Below are 19,479 nucleotides of genomic sequence, written 5' to 3'. Positions count from 1 at the left end.
GATAAAGCTTCAATCAATATGTGTTCCTTTAAAGCAGTAACTTCTAGATGAGGTTTTAGGTGAATTTCACAGTAAGAAGCTAAACACTTCAGACAGGACTTGACAGCTTTGTGTTTTCTCCCGGTGCAGAAATCACACTCCACATCTCCAGGTCCAGTGTAACAGTGAGCAGGAGAAGCAGCTTGGACTTCAGTCTTCTTCTTCAGTTGTGTGTGTGTAAGAGAGAGAGAGAGAGAGAGAAGGAGGAGCAAAAATTTGAACAATCTAAAATACTCCTTTGGTAACCATTTCATCTCCCTACATTGCATACATATAATCCAAGTATTTGTGTAAAATAAACTGTAAAAATCTTTGATTTGTCCATGTTTTTGTAGATGTTTTTCACTGATATTCACTATCTGATACACCAGGATATGATTTAGAAAATGTTATTTGGAAGGGTAGCTGGCTTTTCTCTTAGGATGATGAGAAGCTCAGTCATCTGTGGGAAAGTCAGAGCAGAACTGCTGCTCCTGTGTGTGGAGAGGAGTCAGTTGAGGTGGTTCGGGCATCAGCCAGGTTTGGGTTCACCTCCCTAGGTAGGTATACTTGGCACATAAAGCACTGAAGAGGCCATGGGGCAGACCAAGAACAAGGTGGAGAGATTATATGTCCACACTGGCCAGTGAAGATCTCAGGATCCCCCACTTAGTGTTAGTTGATTTAGCTGGGGAAAGTAAAATTTGAGGTTCACTGCTGGAACTACTACCCCCATAACCTGATTTCAGATAAGAGGTTGAAGATAGGTGGATGGATGTATATTTGGAATTTTTTTTGTACAGTGGAACCAGAACTCCAAATTCTCTCCAAGTGACATTGTGGCTTTGTGTCACAATCCGTCATATCATCTGTACAATATTCCTTATAAACTAAAAGGGTTAAGACTCATCAATTTCATAACACATTCTTAAGAGTATATTCGTTTTTAATGACTGTTTACCAAGTCATGTTGAAGTCATAACATTTTATAAACACATTTTATAAACACATAACGCTAGTGTTTATCAGTAGCATAAATTAAAAGCAAATATGGAGTAATTTTGCAAAAATATGTCAATAATTTATTTTATTTTAAAAAATAAAGGTTTTAGGTTTAGTATTCAGTGTGCACCAGTTCAGTTTGTATATCTGTTCTATGGCTCATGGCTCATGATACATACATTTAAACAATTTATTCATATAGATGTACCTGTTTTACATGGAAGTTTACAGGCATGTCACTGAATGATTTACTCTGATGAAGAGCCGTATAAGAACAGTGGCAGCTGGCACAACTAAAATAGATGCAGGATTATTATTTATAATCTAAATAAAAATGCTTTTCTTAATGTGTGCTATTGTTTACTTACACTATTTGTTAATTTAATTTAATGAGGTTGGGCTCAGGATGTTGAACATCGTGATCCTCTTTAATTTCCTACCTTGACTAATCGGCATTCATGTGACAAAGGAACGAACAACTCGGAGTACAAGAGTCATTGAGAAAGAATCGCTCAATTCTGTTTCCTGTACATAACCCACGGAGGTTTTGCAATGATTTGCGCATGCGCGCCCAGTAGAAAATGAACGAATCATTCTCCGTGACTACTCGTTCTTCTGAGTCACATTAAAGATATGTTCAAAAAGAACAAATCGTTCATAAGCGACCCATCACTAGTCGTGAGTACACCGCTATGTTTATGTATTCACCATAGAATATCAATCAGTCAAACAGTTGGGATGTTGCCTATTTACTTATTCATTTTTTTTTGAGACTTTAATCAAATTACCTTATAAACAGACAGGCCTTTGGGCATCATTTAAAGATTTCCAGTGACTCAGATGTACAGATAACCGTAGAAATGTTTGTTTCATTAACTAGGTGCCAAAACAGAAAACAGTCTAGATGCATGTTGCACTCGACTGCTGAGACATGTAGCGACCAATCAAACAATGGCACTGCATCTTAGTAAGGGTGAAAACAAGTCTTGCATTTGCATTCTGGATCAAAAGCGAGGTGCAATAGTCCAGGTTTGGAATAATAAGGCACTAAACAAGCACATGAGTGTTCTGTTTGCAGAGAAATGAACAAATCATGATGATGTTATGAAGAAAAACATCAACAAGAGTGTATAAGATTTTTGAAGGGAAAGGACACTTTATTGTTCAGGGTTACCCTAAGGCTTTGGGCAGTGATTCAAGGTGTACACTTTGAGTTGTTTAGACAGATCATAAGACCATGATGGGGGGATAAATCACCAAAGATAAACAGCAGTTTGGTTTGCTGAGAGTAAGTTTAAATTTTTGAGCTGCCATTCAAGATGAGATGTCTGCTGAGATCTGAGTAAAAACGTGACTACTGTATCAAAGGGAGGAAAGGAAGAAATGATTTGAGTGTGAAAACCAGTCTCTTTGGGAGATTGGTTAGGGTCAATAAGCCATACATAGCATTGGTATATTTTGTGTTTTTATTTTTATCTGTTTTTTAGAAACTCCATCATAACACTTGATACATTTATACTTGATACATGTTATGAATCTTTTTTTTTTTTTTTACAAAACCAAAAATTTTGAAGATAAAAATAATAAATAAAACACAGGTGGTATAAAAGTATAGACTGATTCTCATAAAACTTTACCATAAAGAAATTACCTGATTGCCATTTTGGTGCTGCCAAAGACATAACATCTTAGGAATGTTCACTGAATGTTATATTTGTACTTTGACTGTTAATGTTTTGTAGATTTCATGTGATGGGGTTTTATAGGCAGTGGCAGCCAGTCAATAAGGCCTCTGCCTAACTTTTTCTCACCTGCTTCTATAAGAACTGAGAAAGAGAGAGAACTGCAATGCAGAAAGCAGGTATGTAAAGTATATGAGCAAACACACTGTAATACATGCACAGAGAATCGGAATTTTTTCAGGTCTTTTCCTGCCTGCTAGCACACCAAGAAAAATCATCAGCCTTATTAATGAATTAAAGAAAACAATTTATCACTTTATCACAGTTCTAAAATTATATTTAATCTAAAATAAAATTGAATGGATGTTTATGTGCAGGCATGCAGTAAAAGTGATAGAGACATCTAAAACTATCTGAAACTAGTGGCTACTTCAATCCTGGAGTTGTCAGTGCTGGTCTCTTCATCAGTAGAAGATCAGAGAATCAACAAAGTGCAGAAGTGATGAAAAAACTGATTCATGAAAGTAGCTCATAACCACTAGATTATTCCACAATCAAACATAACTTTATTACGTACCAAGTGAAGTGAGTCTGTCTGATGTGTACTAGTAGGAATGCACTAACTTCACTTTTAATATAATCTGCTTAAACATAGATAATTTATTTAATCTGTTACTGATTTTCATGATTATATTCGTTCTAGTTTACAATTTTAAACTTTGATCACTAGATATAGAGCAAGTCTTCAGAATAGTAGTTTAATCTTTAACAGCACAGAGATAATGACTCTTATTGTAATGCTTCAGATAGCTAGTAGGGGAAATCCATGTGCACTTACATTCTCAGTCACTAGGCATTGCCATCGTAAGGGCAATCAGGCAAAACACTCACAAACACACCTTTATAAAATATTTATCTTATGTTTGATAGAATGACTTTTAGTTTGTTCCAGATCATTTTTACAAAACAGTAATAGTGACTTGCAAAAGTATTCATACTCCTTGAACTTTTTTCACATTTTGTCACTTTACCATCACAATCATTATTATAAACATTTTATCAGGATGTTATGTGATAGACCAACAAGAGTGACACAATTGTGATTGTGTAGAATGTGTACTAGTAGGAATGCAGTAACTTCACTTTAAATGAAATCTGTTTAAACATAGTTAATTTTAATCTGTTGCTGATTTTTAGGATGATATTTCTCATATTCTAAAATTTTAGACTCTGATCACCAGAGATAATGTGAGTCTTCAGGTTAGTAGTTTTACTTTTAACAGCAGGAAGATAATGACTTTTATTATAGAGCGAGTCTTGCTCCAGATAGCCAGTCAGGGAAATCCATCCTTAGTTACTAGGAATTGCCATTGTAGGGACAATCAGGCAAAACACTTAGCCCTTGGGCCCACACCTATATATAATGTTTATTTTATGTTTGATAAAATTACTTAATGTTTTAGTTTCTTTTTTGTTTTTGACATATATGTCTTGCAAAAGTAATCATACTTCTCGAACTTTTCCACATTTTATCACTTTAAAATTACTAACATAAATGTATTTTATTGAGATATTATGTAACAGACCAACAAATGTGGCACATAATTGTGAAGTGGAAATAATGCTAAATGTTTTTATTTATTTATTTATTTTTATTATTATTTTTTTTTAAATAAATGTCTAAAAAGTGTGGCATGCATTTGTATCTACAGTAGTACCCCTGAGTCAATACTCATTCTTAGGATCATTGTCCTATTGGAAAATGAACCACTGCCCTAGTCTCAATTTTTTGCAGACTCTATCAGGCTCCATCCATCTTCCCGTCAACACTGGCCAACTTCCCTGTCTCTGATTCGGAAAAGTATCCTGACATCATGATGCTGGCATCACCGTGTTTCACAATAGGGTTGGTCTATCTGACCAGAGCACCTTCTTCCACATGTTTGCTGTGTCACCCACGTCTTGTCTCAAACTGCAAACAGGACTTCTTCAGCTTTCATTCAAAAATAACTTTCTCCCACACTGTAAACCCTAATGCTCAAAGTAATTAAACATATTGAGTACTGTTAACTTAAATAATTACAATTAGTTCAAATTAATAGACCTTTATGAGTATTTAGAACTTTTTGGTATTTATGAGTTTGTAGAAATGACACTTTTCAAGTTGGCTGAACAAATTTTATTTTATGTTTCTTTTAAGTACTTAAGTAACAGTAACTGTCACCTTAAAGTTTCACCAACTTAAAATCTTTCAGACTAGCGATTTTGTGTCTGAGGTCATCAGGGCAATGGGGCACTGGTGAAGATTACTGCACTCACACAAAATGTATATGTTGCTGGACAGCTGTTTCCTGTCCATCTCCCTAAAGCTGGGGTGTTAAAATTATGGGTCCCTCACCTTGTTAACTTTCCCTTCAAGGGGAACATCTTGCTCTAACAGTCATCTTGCAACCCCTTTTGTCATCGCTATAACTGCTAAGTAACAACCTAAACTTGGACATTTTGTACAAGCTAACCCTTTTGTACACACAAGCATTTTCTTTACCATATAAGGTTACCCATAAACTACAAATGATTAATGCTTGCTTGCCTAGGGTTAACTCTAGGTCAGTTATGATGGATGGTCACATCTTGGTAGGTTTGCAGTTGTAACACCTGTTCCGCCACGGTCCCGGGGAATTAGATCAGGTTCCCCGGATTACTGAACCCTCACTTTGTCTCCCCCTAGTGTGTCTGTATTGTTATATGTTTCACGTAATCACTGAATCAAGGTCACCTGTGTCGTTCCCCTGTGTGTCTATTTAAACCAGCCAAACCCATAGCCACCTGTCCGTGCACTGTTGTTTCTGTTGGATTTATGGGTGTTCTAATCTCTAATCTCTCTTTGTTTTTTGACATAGGACTTAACAGTGTCTGCAGGGGTAAAGGTCGGAATCCAACCCAGCCATAAAAAGGGTTGGAATATCATTGCCGGGGAATCCTTAGCACGCCAGTTTCGCTGTGCTGTTTTGCATTTAGTTCGTTAAGTAAGCCTCGTGTTTGTTTTTCCGACCACCTGCAGACCCAGTCTAAACACCCTGTTTTTCCCCCTTTTTATTGGGGTAGTTTTGTTCAATAAAAGATTTGTTCAAAGTTCTTTCTGCATCTGTGTCTGTCTCCTCGCCTCGGAAAACATGACAGCAGTTGCCATACTCGTTCCATTTTAGGATGATAGATAGAACAGTGTTCCGTGAGATGTTCAAAGCTTGGGATATTATTTTATAAACTAAAAATGCTCCACAATGTTATCCAGATCTTGTGTGTTACCTGAGCTTCATGATGCTTTTTGTTCACTAATGTTCTCTAACAAACATCTGAGGTCTTTACAGAACAGCTGTATTTATCAAGATTAAATTGAGGTCAATTTATTTATAATAAGAATAAATTGCACACAAGTGGACTAATTAGGTAACATCTAAAGGCAATTGGTTCTAATAACTTTTAGTTTGGGGTATCAGAGTAAATTTGCCTGAAAAGAAATGCATGAAACACTTTATAGATATTTGTCAATCAATTATCATTTTCTTTCATTATATGTTGGTCTATCACATACAATCACCCCCCCCCCCAAAAGAAAAAAATAACAAAAAAATGTTATCTACACCAGACCACATAGCATATAGAGATTAAGTAAATATGGCGTGGACTCTTGGGAGAAACCACATCAGACTTAATCACCATTCAGTTGTTTAAAATGTTGGAGATTATTGGTTACATTTTAGCTGTAGATTTCTGCAGTTGCACTGTGGCTACTCTATGGTCATGAGCCTACGATACATAAAACATCTAAGTATTAGGGTGTCCATGGCAGGACATCACAAAGAAAGCCACTGCTTACTGAAAAGAACATTGCTGCATCCCTACTGTTTGCAAAAGAGCACATCGACACTCCACAGTGGTATTTGCAAAATATTTGTGCACTGATTAAACTAAGATTGAACTATTTGGAAAGAACATACAGCACTATATCTAATGTAAAACTGATCTAAAAGCATCATCCCAACCATAAAGGATGATGGAGAAAACATCATGATTTTTGCCTGCATTCATGGGTCTGTCCAGCTTGCAATCATAAAGGGGAAGTTGAATACTCAAGCATATCAGAAAATTTCTCAGGATAATCTGAGTATGCCTGTGCGTCAGTTAAAACTCTGCAGAAGTTGGGTGATGCAAAACAACAATGACCCAAAACACCAAAACAAGTCCACAACAGAATGGCTTCAGAAAAATTAAATCCACCTTTTGGAGTGGAGCTAAGTCAGAGCCTAGACCTCAACCCAATAGAGATGCAATGGAATGACTTCAAGAGAGTCATATACAGGAGATGTTCAAAGTATATAAGAGAGCTAAAATAGTTCTGCAAGGAAGAATAGGCGAAAATTCCTCCTGAACAATTTGCAGGTCTGATCAACAGCTACATAACGCGCCTGCCTGGTTGTGGGTATTGCTGCCAATAATCTTGACTTAGGTGAAGATTAAATCATATTTACTGAACTATGAAACTGTAAAAGGTTCAGAAACAATTTCCTGCCACTGTGTATATGTATTTATAAATACATGAACACAGTTTTCGCTTGTCAACCTTCACATGCCTATGAATTTAGTAACATCCAATTCCTAATCTATAGTGATTAATACTATAACAGCTTCAATTCCTCAGGGAAGGCTTTCCACAAGATTTAGGAGTGTGCTTATGGGAATTTTTGACTGTTATTCCAGAACCGAATTAATTAAGTCAGACACTGATGTTGGACAAGAAGGCCTGGCTCACAGTCTCCGCTCTAATTTATTCCCAAAGGTGTTCTATTGGGTTGAGGTCAAGACTCAGGACAATAAACTTTTTCCACACCAAACTTGCTCATTCATGTGTTTATGGACCATGCTTTGGGCACTGGTGTGTAGTCATGTTGGAACAGCAGGGGACATCCCCAAACTTGAAAGCATAAAATTGTTCAACATGTCTGGATATGTTGAAATATTATGGATTTCTGTAACTGAAACTAAGGCGCCAAGCCCAAAAAACAAGCCCACATTAAAATTTGCCCTCCACCAAACTTGGCACAATGCAGACAAACCATTCTCCTGGCAACCGTCAAACTTAAACTCATCTATTAGATTGGCAGACAGAGAAGCATAAATAGGCACTCCAGAGAACACTTCTCCAATAGCCAATACGTGTATACAAAAGATGAGTAGAGATACACCGTTTTAAAAGTGATATACAATTATTTTGTTTATGTTCCTTTAAAAATTAAGCAGGGTTATTTGTAAATCTTTATCATCTATTACCAAAAAAATGGGAAATGTTTAGGAAAGTGCTTTAATTTATCACTCTGACTTTTATTAAGAAACAAAAATTGTGACAGTGCGAAAAAACGAAACAATAATGCTGCAGCCTCTCAGTCTTTTCTTCCCTGTGTGTGTGTGTGTGTGTGTGTGCATGCACATGTGTGTGTGTGTGTGTGTGTGTGTGAGAGAGAGAGAGAGAGAGAGAGAGAGAGAGTTTCCTTTTACGACACTAATAGTCTACAATATACGACATGTGTGTTATGTAATGTAATAATTAATATAGTAGAACAATGTCTGTCACATGGGGTGTACTACCTGACATGATATATTAATTAATATATACATTACATTTTAATTATTCCCATGTATTGCCATTTTCAAGACATGAACTGGGTATCACATGTTTCCAATGCAGCTGCCCTAACCACTTTACCACATGGGAAACTGATATTGTTTGGCTGAAATCTTATGCTTAATATATAATTAATATTCTATAGATATCATTTCGGTTTATATGTTGCTAAACCCTCACCAATGACCATGACAAATACACCATCTAGAAGATAAAAGACAGCCAAAAGTGTGAATTTGCATCTTTTTGTCCACAGGTGTGACTCTTAGCATGCTAAAAGTGTGCGTTATCGGAAAACTGGGCCCAGAATATTGCAATCATTCTTTAATATTTTTACAGTGTAAAAAAAAAAAAATGCAAAAAATTACTTTAAAAACCACATACAAATTAAAGAAAGATATTGTACTTTATTTGTAATACAGTTTACAATCCAACTTTAATTGGAACTTTGTGAATCTTATTTGAAATTGTTCATTAGTTCAAATGTTCTAGTCGAGAATATTTTACAGCAATGTTAAAGTTTGTGAGAGAGAATGTTCCACTGGTATAGCGCTCACTCACTCATCTTCTATAATGCTTTATTCTGTATTCAGGGTCACGGGGACCTGGAGCCTATCCCAGCCTATGCTTTAAAACTGAATTTATTAATTTTGATATTTTTAATCAATCAATATAATTTTATTAATTTTTAAAATTAATAATTAATTTTAATATAATTTAATTAATTTTTAAAATTAATAATTAATTTTGCTTGGTGGGTTTCTTTCGGGTACTCCGGTTACCTCCCACAGTCCAAAGGTATGCAGATTAGGATAATTGGGATTTCAAATTTGCTCATAGTGTGTGAATGTATGTGTGTGCGAGGTACACCCTGTCCAGGGTGTACCTTGCCTTGTGCCCTTAGCATCCTGGGATAAGCTCCAGGCCCCCGCAACCCTGAATACAGGACAAAACAATATAAAAGGTGAGTGAGTGAGTAAAATATTTTTTTTGTGTGTGTTGTTGCTTTATTTGAAATGTTTGATGTTAAATTTAGAAAGAAATATGGAAAATAACTGTGTTTCCCTGCTAATTTTCTAATGTTGTTTCTTTATTGAAACATTCCTTATTAAAACATGCTGTTGGTTTAATGAAGGTGTTTAATTGTATAAATTTAGGAGAAATCTGCAAAATAACAGTGTTTCTCTGTAAAAGATTAAATAACAATTTTAGCAAATGTAATGTTTTTGCATATAATATGAATTAGAGTATTTTACCTTAATTTCATTGTTTTTGTTTGGCAGCCATTGCTTCCAGTCATTTTACCATTTTTTTACAGTGTATTCTAAATAATCAAGTCTGATTATAAAATAAGTCTGAAAGAAATGTCAAGCTTGACAAAATGAAGCCGGACACTAATCTTCAGTATGCCTTTTAATAATGAATGTAAAACTGATAAATATTAATACCAGTGAAACCTCAGATTGCGAGTAACGCGGTTTGCGAGTGTTCCGCAAGATGAGCAAAGATTGTTAATAAATTTTGACTTAGAAAATTAACAAGATTTGGCCTACGAGTACCGAGTATCATGTAACATGTATCACGCATGCGCTTCTTCGTTCGACACCGAGCATCACGTGATCACATCACATCATCACTGACCCAACGGTTTTTCTCTCTCTTGTGCTGCGGAATTGTGGACATTTGTCTCCCCTGCTGGGTCTTAGTGCGCATCTCTTACTGGTATATCCAACATCTATGTACATGTGTACTGTTTACTTATAACATCTTTTATTTTGTGTCTCTATGCGTGTATATACTTTAGATTCACACACACACACACACACACACACACACACACACACACACACACACACACACACACAGAGTGCCTGGGTTCTCAAACGGAAACACTTATCTGTCAGGATTTATTTTTACTTTTTTTTAAGCTAAAATGCAGGTTAATTTGTTTATATATATATGAATACGAGAATGAATTATGCTCGTAATCCAAGGTTCCACTGTATTCAGTTACAGGAGAACAAAGAAAGCTTTGAAATATTAGAGAGCAGAAAAAGGCTAAGCACAATGTGCCAAGATGGCTGTTCATACATCATATGATTTGTAGAACATCTTAAAATAGAAGAAAAATATCAAAATAGTTAATTTTCTTCAAACAGCCTGCAAAAGCAATGTGAATCATCTGGTAATGTCAAGAGGAAGTGATTTAATGGCAGTAGAGCCTCTTAACACGCAGAATATCATTCTTGCTCATCTCTTTGGCAAGTCCAATGGGAACGTCACTGCGTGGTATAGGGACAATGGTGGGCTTTCCGTTCTTGGAGAAAGCATCTCTGGACCAACAAAGTGCATGAACAGTTAATACCGTGGCCAGGGAGATAATTGTGTATAAAACAAAAGCAGAAAGACTTTACCTTACATAGTGCATTACAGAATTGTAATCATAGGATGTATTCAAATTGTTGGTAACGTATTTCTGAAAATTATCTTCTGCTTCTGTAAATATATGAATCACATAATTAAAGCTTGTTCCCTTCATTCACCATCAGAACTAGAGCCTGTACCTTTACACTAATCACAGTGCATTCTTTTTGTTGCCCTTTTTTTTACCTCTAGAATACACATTAAAAAATTTGGATTAATTTGATTAGCATTTATTTAATACATGCTTTTGCTAGATTATTTTCTTATAAAGAAACCTAGAGTAAAGCAGGACCTTACGGAAAAGAACATTATTAATCCATGGGAACTACTCTAAAGTAAACAGTTGACGTTCTTGACAACATTTTATATGGTGACTATTTCTTATAAATAAAGTCTGCTTTTTTAACCTTAGTTTAAATCCAGTGTCATGTTCACTGTCACAGTCAGTTACATAATAAAATTAAACTGATTTTATCGATGACACACACAAAATGATGAATGTCTGCTTGACTTACCAGGTTCAATATTTTCATAAAGGATTTTGACATGCTTGTCACGGTCACTACGAGAGTGTTCATGGTGAAAACCCAGAGCATGAAGAAGCTCATGTTGGACGACTCCAAAGTCAATACACAAGTTGCTTTTTAGAGACAATCTCTGCTCTCCACCTTGACGTCCCACATGAGAGTAGCACCTGTATAGTAGTGATAAATCTTTCAACTCAGAGCATTTCCTCACAGAAATGTTTTATAATGTCATTTAACAGCAAAAAAAAAAAAAAAAAAAAATGTTGACATACCCCTTGTTTGGCATTATATGAATAAAGTCTTTTTCATTTTTGTGAGGTACGAATTGGATGCAGGTCAGGTTTGTGAAGGATTTTAGACCAGATTCAATAATATGTTTTTCCGAGGGGGCTGCACAACAGATATTTTAAGATTAATGGTAATTAGTGAAATCATCATGCATGTTACTTTGAAATCAAATGAGAGGTGATACTCACTGTATTGCCAGTTAAGGACATAGGGCACATAAACCTTCCCATTGCTTTTCCTCGGCCACTTGCATGTTTTAGATGTACACTGATCTGCATTCTGGAGACCGGTGTTCACAGCTATGTCTCCGTCCACAATAGTGAAGCCTCTGTTTGACTTTCCTGTTTAGTAAAACACACCTGTCTACTTTATATCATCACTGCTTGCTAAAATATATTAAGATGAAAGAGTAAAAGCAAAGAAATATAAATTTCAAAAAAGTGTCAGAATGTGCAGGTGTAAAACTTGAAATAACACTAACAAAAGAACTAGCAGTTATTAAATCATATATTCTGTATGAAAATTAACCAAAGCTTTTCATTTAAATAGTAGAAAACATTATAGCTAGGACAAATCACGCTAAACCCACCATTTTATCTATGTGGAAGAACTGTATTTGTTCAGTCAGAGAGATTTTGGATATTTAAACCATTTTTTTTTTATTCCTGAAGTGCGATGAGTGGGGAGAAGCTTGGGGGAAGGCTGAGGGGGATAAAAATTGTTTGATACTTTTTTTTTGTTGATGTAACTTATATGATATTTTGAAAACAAATAAAATCACTGAATTACAAAAAAACATTATAGCTTATCCTATCTATCTATCTATCCATCTATCTGTCTGTCTCTTACTCTCTTACTCTCTTTTAAAGGACAGAATATACAGATAAGTTGTAAAATGTATAAACATATAAACTGTTGTTTGGTTACCAGCATTTTTGTTAGCTTGTTCAATTCTGGATGATACAGATAAGTAGTTCTTGTCAATGTTGTTATCTGAAATGGACGGATTTGGTAAAATTATTCAAACAATACAGTCGGTTAGTTTGAAGTAGTCATACTTGATAATATGTCATTTCTAAACTATACATATAAATAAATTATTGGGAGTCTTGATGTATTATCAACTTACCAATCTCATGACAGGTCTCAGTAATTGATGCCTGAGTAAGAATATTTTAAATATTTGTGAACTGCCATTTTTAACTGGTAAATATGTAAATATCAAATAAAAACATTTTGGAAATGATTTTTTTTACAGGTTTATTCTGCATGACGTGTACTGTAATTTATGGAATGAAGTCTTCTGTTAGCTTACCTTTGTGGAACAGCGCTGAACCAGTGTGACGCTCAGCAGCAGCAGGAGGGGTAAGTCCAGTATCAGATGCATGATGGGAGTCACATTAAGCACACCAGCATTGAACTGGAAAATGCTCTGAATGCACAGCAGTTCAAGTACACTCATATAACTTCCCCTACACATATCTCAGCTTCTATTTCACAAGGATTGTGGTGAAGTAAATAACAGAACTAGAAGATCTTACACAGATCTCTAGGTATCTGTTCTTGGTATTTGACATGTAACACTTTAATTTGAAATCACTTACTGAAACTTCTTAGAAAATTTCCAAAAGCTTAAACAAAGTATGATGTAAATTATTATAATAATTGAATATAGAATTAGCCTAAGAATGTATACACACGTCAACGTAAAAATATATATATGCCTCTCCTTTAATCTTGACATGATAGCATTAGCAATGGTGCGACTACTGACATTCTGTAGAGAAAACAATATACATTGTATGGAACATTTACTGTTTACTGTTTCTCCTCCCACTACCTCAACTCATCACCTCAACTGCTCAGAGTATTGTAATGTCATGTTTGTCGCACTGTCATTTTGTCGCTCGTTTGAACATTTGGATGTGCACTTTATGTTGTCTCTTTTGTATAAAAAAACTTAGATATTTCCCAGCTAGCCAGCTAATTAGGTCTTTGGGTTAGCTCATTAGTTTTTTGTTAATTTATGTTGTTAATTTTGTCATGTCAATCTGTCTTGTCTTGTCTCAGCTAGCCAGCTAATTAGGCTTCTTAGTTAGCTAGTTAGGTTTTCTGTTAATTCATGTTGTAAATTTATGTTGCATGTAGCACCTTTGTCCTGAAGGAACATTGTTTCATTTCACTGTGTACTAACTGTAGCCTATATGTTTAAAGTGACAATAAAGCCTATTTGACTACTGCAGTACTACACACTGCTGCCAAAATTCAATTTAAGTTTTACACAAGGTCATAGATCACAACTGTTTAAGTTTGTAGACATTTGTTTGGCTTTTCTGCATATGTTTTGAACCATGCATGAATTTAAAGTGTAATTTAGTCTGGTGCAAAGTAAAATAGCTTTTTCATATCAAAATTGCTATGGTTTCATACATTATTTTTAAATGAAAGAATACAAACCCAGGTAAGGAATGAGTAGAAAGGTAAAGAACTAAACATGTAATTATTTACATTTACTTTCTAGAAATGCATTGATGGAAGGGTAATCATACCTTCATGCACATGAAAAGTACCTGAAAAAAATCAAAGAAGAAGAAAAAAAAAAGGATCCAGGGCAGTTTAATATAGCCAATTAGCCTAATCTGCAAGTCTTTGAATTGTGGAAGAACATCGGAGGAAATCCACCAAGCACAGGACGAACATGCAAACTCCATGCACACAGACCCACTAAGCCACTGTGCCATTATGAACAACCTGGATCAATGTAAATTGATTAGTTCATGCAAGTAAGTAGTTAAAACATTTTTCTTACAGATAGTTATGTTAAACAGGAGGCACGGTTGTGTAGTGGTTCACACTGTAGCCTTGCACCTCCAGGGTCCGGGTTCAATTCCCGGTCAGGCTCGATTCCTGTCACTGTGTGCATGGAATTTGCATGTTCTCCTTGTGCTTGGTGGGTTTCCTCCCACAGTTCAAAGACCTGCATGTAATTGGTGTTTCCAAATTGCAAGTAGTGTGTGAATGAGTATGTGTGTGTGCCCTGCGATGGATTGGCACCCTGTCCAGGGTGTACCCCGCCTGCCTTTTGCCCTAAGCCTCCTGGGATAGACTCCAGGCCCTCCTGCAACCTTGAATACAGGATAAAGCGGTAAATATGATGAGTGAGTGAGAACATTTACCTTAAACTCCATGTATTCAATTAATGTGTCCTTCAGCCCACTTCACAGAGGTGAACAGGACCAATGTCATAATAATGTAGATGTACAATACTGTACATTAAATTCAAATAAATTTTATTAAGCTCAAGTGCAAAACTGAAAAAATCGGCATAGATTGCATGGATCCATGCAAAATTTCACTGGGAGCCAATGCAGTGTGAAAAAGTTTCAGCAACAACTTTAGTATATGTTCTCAAGGGACAATACCATAAAAATGAAAATTGGATATACTTTAGTCAATGTGCAGCTTGTATGGCAGTACATATATACTGTCCTCTAATAATACCTCAAAATAAATGATTTATTGTCTAACTTGCAATGAAAATGAGTACACCGTAAGTAAACATGTCAAAACTGTGTCCAAAGTGTCAATTTTTTGTGTGAGTACTGTTATGTAGCACAGGATTAATTGTCCCGGGCTTGGAATTCACCAGAGCTACACATGTTGGTTGATGCTTATATGATATTCTCCATTATGATATCACGGTGCAGCTGGATGTGTCTAACATGCGCTTCGCTACCTTCTGCTTGTCTTTAAGAGACCAAACATAAAAGCCTTATAGTGCTAGTGGAAAAACAAATTTGTAAATCCTTGAGATAATGACCTTTAAAAAGCAAATAGTCTTGAGTCTTGTCAAGAAAATGAGTTTGGAGGTGTGGACTAGAGTTACTTTGACTGATTAAAAGGCGCTCAAAATTTTTGAGTTTGCTCCATGCAAGAAGAATACACTAATGTGAGCCATGCCTCAGCAAAAAGAGCTTTCTTTGGATTCATGATAAGAATTGTTGATTTACATAAAGCTGAAAAGGGTTACTTAATTATTTTAAAGACTTTAGAAATTCACCAGTCCACAGTTAGGCAAGCGGACACACTTTGGGACTATAGCTACCCTATCAAAAAGTGGGAGCCCAGTAAAATTGACCCAAAGAGCACAACGACAACTCATTAATGAGGTAAAGAAACTACTTTGCTGTGATTGGCTAATATCTATGTTCATGAGTCTGCAGAATGTAAACCATTGAACAAGTATGGTGGCCTACAAAGGAAGTCACTGCTTCCTAAAATGAACATTGCTGCACACGAAAAAGCACATTGACACTCCATAGCAGTATTGGCAAATTTGAACTTTTTGAAAAGAGCCTGCAGCACTATATCTGACTTAAAAAGGGCACTGCATATCATAATGAAAACATGATCTCAACTGTAAAGTAGAGGAAACATCATGATTTGGACCTGCTTTGCTGCACAGAGGTTTTTTGTGCTATTATAATTATAATGTAGGCACATTACAATTATCAATACTAAATAAAGATCAGATTACATTTTATGACGAATTAATGCAGAAAACCATAAAATTCCAAACAAAATATTTTCCTTCCTTTTCCTTATATTTAAAAATGACACAGCAGATAAACCAAAATGGATATAAATTGGGGTTTAGATCAGATTAGATTAGACTAGATTAAACATTTATAAAGATGTATTTAAAAAAAAAAAAAAACTTTTTGTTTGTTGACAAACACCCTGAGAGGTTTTGTAACATGATTACACAACAAAAGCAAGATGATTTGCAAGCACTAATACATGGTATTAAAAAATAAGATGTTATAAATGGGCTTTCATATACTTTCAATGTCTTACATGTTAAAACTCAACAAGTAATGTAGACATAATACATTGCAATATATGCATAAATAAGTGCACTTAATTCACTTAAAAATTAATCTTTGATTGATTTTTAACATTCATTGATGTGATTATATTGTAAAAGCCATGAATCATTTTTCACTATTTTCACAAAAAGCAACATTTTCTAAAATGCATGAACTCTCGTTTCATTCAGCTTCACCACCTGCAAAGCACTAGATACTTGCTGCACATTATTTAAATGCTAACATAGTTTTCAAAGAAAAAAAAAAACAGGGATGACAAATTTAATGCCTTTCTGCAGGACCATTTTAATAAAAAAAAAAACATGGTCAAAGAAAGACTGGTTGTAGAAAGAAACAAAGTAAAACAATATGTTGGTGTACATAATTATGGTATAAGTGTTGTCACAAGTAAACACAGGATATTACAATGTTTATGATTGCTTAGAGACATATTGCAGGATGTGACTTGTTTTTTTAAACAATCCAAATAACATAGAACACAAGAAAAAAAAATAATGAAACAATCAGAATGCTGTACATATTTAAAATGCCATGCATTTTGGCATAAATAGCAATAATTACTATTACAGTAGGTAAATACGAACAACATACAGTGGGGGGAAATAAGTATTTGATACCCTACAGTATTTTCTAAGTTTGCCCACGAACAAAGAAATAAAGGGTCTATAATTTTTATCATAGGTTTATGGTAAAGGATTGAGACAGAATAGAAATAAAAAATCCAGAAAAAGCACATGATATAAATGTCATGAATTAAGTTGCATTTCAATGAGGCAAATAAGTATTTGATCTCCAAGCAAAACATGACTTAGTACTTGGTGGAGAAACCCTTGCTGGAAAGCACAGTGGGAAGACATTTCTTGTAGTTGTTTACCAGATTTGTACACATCTCAGGACGCATTTTTGATTCTTTACAGATTATCTCTAAATGTTTAAGGTTTCTTGCCTGCTGCTTTTTCAACTCAAAGTTACAGCTCTCTCCATGAATTTTCTATTGGATTAAGGTCTGAAGACTGGCTAGACCATCCCATGACCTTAATGTGCTTATTCTTGAGCCACTCCTTAGTTGCCTTAGCAGTACAGTATGTTTGGGGTCATTTTCATGCTGAAAGACCCATCCATAACCCATCTTTAGGAGGTTCTCATTAAAAATTTTACAACTCATGGCCTTATTCATTGGCTCCTCAGTGCAGCAAAGTCAATCTGCACCTTTGGCAGGGAAACAGCCCCAAAGCATATTGTTTCCACCTCCGTGCTTGATTATTACTTATTTCCCTCATTGAAATGCAACTTAATTCATAACATTTGTATCATGTGCTTTTTGGTTGATATTCTGTCTTAATCCTTTACCATAAACCTATGATAAAAATTATAGACCCTTCATTTCTTTGTAAGTGGGCAAACTTAAAAAATCTGTAGGGGATCAGATCAAATACTTATTTCCCCTATTGTATGGGGTTTTTACTGGGCCATTATTTATTTAACAAAAATTAAGCCAATAAGCAAAACATACAGGCAATACTAGTAGCCCAATAGTTTTATGATTCAACATCTACCTTTAGCAGCAATAACTTTGGAATTGTTTCCTGTATGACAATTGGTCTCTTACTTCATTCTTTGTATGCATTTTGGTCCATTCTTCTTTAAAAAAATTTTTTAACAGTTGTTAGAGTTTTTTTGTTTATTCACTTATGTACAGTTGTCCTACCACAGCATTTAATGTAGGTTGCGATCTGGACTTTGACGAGGCCATTCCAAAACATGGATTCTCTTATTGCTGATGTAGATTTACTGGTATGTTTTGGTTGAGTGTCCTGTTGCATGACATAATTCTGATTAAACTTTAGCTGTTGAACAGATGGCCTCACATTTCCTTCCAGAGTCCTCCTGGTAAACAGAAGACTTCATGGACGACTCAATCACTGCAAGGTGCCCCGGTCCTGTGGCTACAAAAACAAGTCCAAATTATCACTCCTCCATCACTGTGTACGATAAATATATCAATGTATATTTATATAAACATGGTTATAACCTGTATGAGCTAAACAATAAACAAATAAAAAAAAAACAATAAGAACAGTAAAGTAAAATTACAGCAGTTAATACAGATTGTTACTGTTAACCAACAAACAAAAAATATGTCTCCACCCCTGGATTTACTCCCATCGTGTGTCAGGATAAGCAGGCGGTTGCATAAAACTAGAAGGTCCAAGCTAGCAAGATGGCACCATAGACTGTCTTTTGTTCTTGTCCTCAAAGTTGCCATTTTCATTCTTTACCACCCCTGAACTTGACCACACACACACACACACACACACAGCCACGGAGTCTGAGCCTTTGCACTACAAATGCAGTCATGTTGCCTTTTTTGTAAAAACTTTGCAAACATTTGGACAGAAAGTATACCTCTGCCTCTTCTTAATCATGGGGAGACACATGGTGGAAATCAGTCAAGGGGTAGAAATGATACCTAAGGCAAAATTTACCCTTTTGCGTAGAAAAGGAGCATTTGTTGATGAATCAAACATAAGGTGCTTGATGTCTGGTTTTGGGGAGTAAAATGTAACCAATAACTGGAGAAGGAGGTGAGCAGCACATCAATCTTGTACACAGGAAGAGACCGAGTTATGGAAGGGATTATTGATGATGCCGGTCACTTTTTTTTTTCTAATTTACTCGATACACATACAAAAATAAATACTTATATTTAGATGTATGTACATGCTAAGTTGTGTGTTGTTTAGAAGGAGCGATGTCCTAATGCATGTTTGTGTAGAGTAAAACAGGAAGAGCTTGAATTAAGAAACAAAAAATATTTTCAATATTTTCATGTAAATATTCTTATTTTTTTCCCAGAGAAAATGACTCATCACATGAATCCACACAAAGCTCTTTAGTTTTTTTTTTTTATAATAGTAATCATCGTGCTTTTTTGCTGTTTGTGTCTAGCCTTGAATAATTATTTTACC

The 19,479-nt window shown here is 35.3% G+C and overlaps 1 protein-coding gene across 1 annotated transcript; it reads right to left on the bottom strand.

The window, feature by feature from the left end:
• Positions 1–10,357: 10,357 nt before the first annotated feature.
• LOC128508632 (high choriolytic enzyme 1-like) lies at positions 10,358–13,037 on the bottom strand. Its single transcript, XM_053480036.1, has 8 exons — positions 12,937–13,037; positions 12,751–12,781; positions 12,549–12,614; positions 11,810–11,962; positions 11,606–11,723; positions 11,322–11,500; positions 10,797–10,878; positions 10,358–10,715 (listed from the first exon to the last, which is right to left on the bottom strand). Exons 1-8 carry the CDS (start codon positions 13,006–13,008, stop codon positions 10,589–10,591), a joined length of 828 nt encoding a protein of 275 aa, XP_053336011.1. The 5' UTR covers positions 13,009–13,037; the 3' UTR covers positions 10,358–10,588.
• Positions 13,038–19,479: the final 6,442 nt, after the last annotated feature.

The sequence above is a fragment of the Clarias gariepinus genome, chromosome 2, assembly GCF_024256425.1.
Source record: "Clarias gariepinus isolate MV-2021 ecotype Netherlands chromosome 2, CGAR_prim_01v2, whole genome shotgun sequence".
Lineage (NCBI taxonomy): Eukaryota > Metazoa > Chordata > Actinopteri > Siluriformes > Clariidae > Clarias > Clarias gariepinus.
This window is presented reverse-complemented; position numbering and strand designations above follow the sequence as displayed.